Source organism: Vombatus ursinus, unplaced genomic scaffold (assembly GCF_900497805.2).
Source record: "Vombatus ursinus unplaced genomic scaffold, bare-nosed wombat genome assembly UNPS02014811.1, whole genome shotgun sequence".
Classification (NCBI taxonomy): Eukaryota; Metazoa; Chordata; class Mammalia; order Diprotodontia; family Vombatidae; genus Vombatus; species Vombatus ursinus.
The window spans coordinates 7,495,084-7,500,134 of record NW_020954589.1 but is presented as its reverse complement, the minus strand read 5'-3'; the positions used below and the strand labels follow the sequence as shown (position 1 = coordinate 7,500,134).

At 42.2% G+C, this 5,051-nt stretch overlaps 1 protein-coding gene across 1 annotated transcript; it reads right to left on the bottom strand.

Annotated features, from left to right (window-relative positions):
• Positions 1–267: 267 nt before the first annotated feature.
• LOC114053569 (HLA class II histocompatibility antigen, DP alpha 1 chain) lies at positions 268–3,902 on the bottom strand. Its single transcript, XM_027876673.1, is given in 4 exon segments — positions 268–458; positions 666–947; positions 1,879–2,121; positions 3,736–3,902. Coding segments are annotated over 4 exon segments (798 nt in total). The 5' UTR covers positions 3,818–3,902.
• Positions 3,903–5,051: the final 1,149 nt, after the last annotated feature.

The window sequence follows — 5,051 nt, the reverse complement described above, 5'->3', positions numbered from 1 at the left end:
CTGCTGGCCCTTACGTCTACAGGATTCCTGTTTTTCTGCACTATACTTTTCCCTTTTCTGAATCTCTCCCCACCTATTTTCCCTTTGGTGACTCAGTCAATAGTCACCAACATTTATTAAATGCCTCTTATGTGCTAGGCCCTGTAGATACAAAGAAAGGCAAAACCACATCAATCCCAGTTTGTAAGGAACTCACAGTCTAATGAGGGAAACACCACACAACTATGAACATGTAAAATATATATACAAGATAAACTGGAGCTGGTCTCAGGGGAAGGCAGTAAGATTAAGTAGGACTGGAAAAGATTTGATCTGTGGGGTCAGGTGTGATTTGCCTAAGTGCAAGCTTCTCATAATAAGGGTGGCAGCCACAGTGATGCCCACCAGGCCCCCAGCCAGGCCTATAATATAGAGGAGTGTCTCCATTGGCTCAGATGGTGGTGTCAGCATCTCAGGCTCTGTGGGAATGAAGGAAATATGAGGTCAGAGAGCACAGAAAAAAAATAGGTTTTGATTTTTAGCACACTGGATCTGGAGGCAAAAGTCATTTGGGGGGAGCAATAGGAGACCTGGATTTTAGGAGGAGTTTGGTGCTTAGGGAGGTAGAAGAAAGCAGTCACTGAGGAGGGTAGGAGGACAGAGGTCCCCAATGTATTGATTCATACCCCAATGCTTGAAAAGTGGCTTTTCCAGGCCCCAGTGTTCAACCACACAGTCATAGACATCATCAGTTGGGGGAAGGAAAGTGAGATAATGGAACTTGTGGAAAGAATAGTCATCCCGAGGCATGAAGGTGGTCTCAGATACCCCTGTGGTGACTGGCTCTCCATGGCACAGCCATGTGACATTAATCACTGGGGGTGAGAACTTATCAATGTGGCAGATGAGGATGTTGTGTTCTTCCAGTTCCATGGGCTCCTTGGGAAACACTGTCACCTCTGGAGTGGCTGGAGGAGAACATAGCCTTGGTGAATGGCCCTATAGTGAGTATAGCCTCACAGCTGAATCCCAGAACTGCAATTTTGCCTTTCCCATGAAATAGAGGATTCAGGAAACACACGTTCCTTGAGCACTGAAACTTTCCCCCTTAAATTCCTAAATCAAATCTGTGAAGCTTCGTTATACAGTAAATCTTAAATGTAATCATCTTTTAAATTTTCCTAAGTTCCAGGAATTTAATAATAATAATAACAATAATAATAATAATAACAACAGCTACATTTATATAGCACTCACTATGTGTCAAGCACAGTGCTAAGCATTTTATAATCATTATCTGATTTGATCCTCACAACAATCCAGGGAGATAGGTGATATTATTATCCTTATTTTATAGATGAGCATACTGAGGCAAACAGAGGTTAAGTGACTTGCCCAGGGCCAGTAAGTAAGTAAGCATTTGAGGCCAGATTTGAACTCAGGTCTTCCTGACTCCAAGCCTGGTGCTCTATCCACTGTGCCACCTGGATGCTAATTTGGACCCAAAATCTACTTTCCTCTGAGCCCTTTGATTTTCAAGTGAGAGCTGACAAGTCCTGCTCATTCCATGAATGACCTGGGCAGATGCCCCTGGTGGCAGGAACAAGATTCCTAAGTAAAAAAAAGTTTCTGAGGCTTCAGGTAGGTTGAACCAACCCAGAATGTATAGGACTGTATAGGAGAGACTGAATATTTTTATCCCCTCTGACCCCAACCAGGAACTCTAGGGAAAAGGCATTGATTACTAGAAATAAAACCTTCTTCTAAGAGGGTCCAGAATTTTCATGAGTTGGGGAAAGTCTAAGTATATTACAGAGCAGGAACCCCTAGTATCCTCCTCCCCACCAATACCACACTGGCTACCACCAGGGAAGAGAGCAGAGTGGGAGAGGTGTATACCAATGGTGTCCTGGGTGTGGTTGGTTTACTTGATAAGTTGGTTCAAGTTAGCCACGTCCACAGCGATGTCACCTAGCCCAATCTGTGCATCAAAACTGAAGATATGGCCAAACTTAAGAAGCCACCAGACTGTTTCCTTCTGGTCAAAGTCCACATGGAATTGCTCATGCTCATCAAATTTGTGCAGGTACTGCCCAGATGGTTTGTGGGTCTGAACAAATGTCACAGAGCTGATTACATGGTCTGCAGTGAGAGGTCATAGAGACACTGGTCATTAAAGGTGAGGAGGAAGAAAGAGGAAGTTTCAAAATGATGAGGAATTGGATGAAGAAACAAAAAGGTGGTTTGGGGAAATGAAAAGACTGACAATATGAGGCAAGATAGGAGAAAGAATGGAACTGGGAAGAGAGAGAAGCTGAGGAGTAGAGAAGGGTTGTATCAGTTCTCCCTGGGGGAAAGTGAAAGTAGAAGAGACCACATTGTACAAAGAAATTTCCCCTAAACAATACTGATAGAACTGGTGAAGTGAGAAGCAGCTGAATGCACTGGTATTTCCACCATGGTTTTTAGGAGCAGCAGACAATGCAGCAGACAGTATATCTGGGTTCAGATAGTCCTTTGTGGAGGTGGAATGTAAAACTTGTAGTGAGCAGAGGCGACACTGAGAATGTTGTCCTGGCACCTGGATGTCCTTGGCCTGTGCCTTCATTTTGGTGGATGGAGGTTTTCATAGGTATGAGTCTTGGGCAGTGGCTTATGTTGCTCCTAAGACCCCTATACAACATACTCCCCAATTGGAAGAGTAAACAATGATGGAAGCCATGCTCAAATCTGGCCTAGAGTGGCATTCCTGAATTGAACCAATTGAACTTATTGCAGAGTCCCTGTTCCTAGTAACTTGTACGTGGAGGTTGACTTCAGATACATGTGATACCAGAAGGCCTAGGGTTTCATGGATTATACATTCTAGATTTCCTGATATGGTCTCAATTTCAAATAGTTAAGCCCATTCACAAAGTCTGGGAGAATCTTTTGGTAGAGCATATATATTGATTGTGGAGCAGGGGTAGGTAAGGAGTTTGGTCATTGGACTTGTTCATAAAGAGACACATAAAAGCTGCACCAGAAAAGGAGGGTCCAGGAGCACAGTCTTGTGAAGGTTGCAAAGGGGATGGAGGACCCAAATCCAAGAAGGGGTCTGAGGTCTGCAGGGCCTCCCAGGCCCACATGTGAACCATTCTAGACAATCTCTTGCAGCCCAAACTCCCTGGGGGCTTCTAGCACAGAACAGTGACTGGTCACACAAACTCCTTAATCCTCTATATGAGACGCTTGGAGTCAATGGGCAAAAAGAATGAGCTCACTTTAGCATTAACCTCTTACATCCCTCCCATGAATCCCAATCCCCAAAATAAGAAGCCAGAGAGTTTTGCACACCATCCCGGTAATCTCTACTATGTCATAGAGCATAGGGGTCATAGATTTAAAGCTGGAAGAGATTTCATAAGGAACCAATCCAACCTCTTCATTTAACAGGTAAGAGAATCTGAGGACCATTGAGGTTAAGTAACTCATTCAAAGTCACCCAGGTAATAAGCATCAGAGATGGCATCTGACTCTTTCCACTGTATAGCTAGTCTCCTAATAAAATTCAGTTCCAAGAGTCAAATAACTATTTGACTATTTACTAATAAAATGTTTCTAATGGAGCAGATGTCTTCTCCCTTCACTCCCTCCACATGACATGGGGCATGATGTTGAAAACTCAGTTTCCCAGTTCCATCCTCACATTCCTGAGGAGGTGTGTTAGCCCCACATTGGGGACTCCAGAATCTACCTGACAACAGAAAGTCTCACCATTAGTGGCCCTGGTTCTTTGTTTGATCAACCGGGCAGCCAGGATGAGGATCCCCAAGACTGAGTCTACACTTGAAGTCATTCTCCTTTCAGAAACACGAAAAGTGAAAAGTCCACAGACATTTTGCAACACCTGAGACAGAAGGACGTGGTGCCAGACTGGCTATGGTTAACAGCCCAGAATGAAGGAATTTTCACTAAGCAAGACTTGGCAAATCAAGAGAGCCTTTGAGTTGATGCCTCTGTTGCCTGGTAAAGAGTCTAAGATGAGAGGAAGAACACAGTAAAGAAGGAAAGTAAAGTATTGGAGTTTCAAATTTATATATAAGTGAAATTAAATAATATATGTTTGGCTAGAGTTCAATAGGCCTCTACATTTAAAATCTACTAGTTGGTAGGTTTTGAAAACTTAAAAACTTTAAAAGCTTTACAAAACAAAATAGCCTATGCTAGCAAACGCTAGTATCTACTTTGTAGTTTCGGAAGATATTTTAATTTCATAACCAGATTAATTCAGTTTATTCTCATAAAACTATTATTTTTTAATCTTTGTGATTTATAGTATCTTTAAATCCTTAAAGATGCAAGAACCCATTATGACTTAACATCACAAAATGTATCATTAATAATATGTCCTTAAATTGTAAATTTCTAGAACTTCCCATGAGGATTTTCATAAGAATATATAATATCCAGTCTTTTTGTGTCAAACCAGGACTCTCAATTGATAAAGAGGAATCTCCACTGAGTTAACTATCCTCCAAACAGTTGTTCGAATATTTACTATTCAAGTGTTTCTATTGGAGCAAGTGCCTTCTCCCTCCATTCCCCACCACCACCATTGGACCATGTTCAACTATCATTTCTAGTAAAGCTTGGAAAGGAAGACAGCAGAAGGAAACCCACAACACTAATACATCTGATCACTAAATACAACTCTGAAGAACTCAGGTTATTTGGTTCTGCATTAAGTAGCATGGAAGGAAACATCAGATTTGAAGTTAGGACGCATATTCCTGTTCCTGACTGTGCTATGAACTGCATGACATGGGGCATGACATTGAGAACTAAGTTTCCTGTGGTACAAAATGAGGGGCCTGCCCTAGACAGCCCCTAAAAGCCTTATTGCTTTTAAAGGATTGTATAAAATCTTAAGATTGTAACCCAATGGGAGAACTCATGCTCACAAGAACAAGATAAAAGCCTAACAAAGTGACTTCTTAGAAGCATAACGTGGAAGAGCATGGAATCATTACCAACTATGAGCCAGTTATGCACAGTGGTGAGGAGATTGCATCCTTCCTCTGCATCTCCCC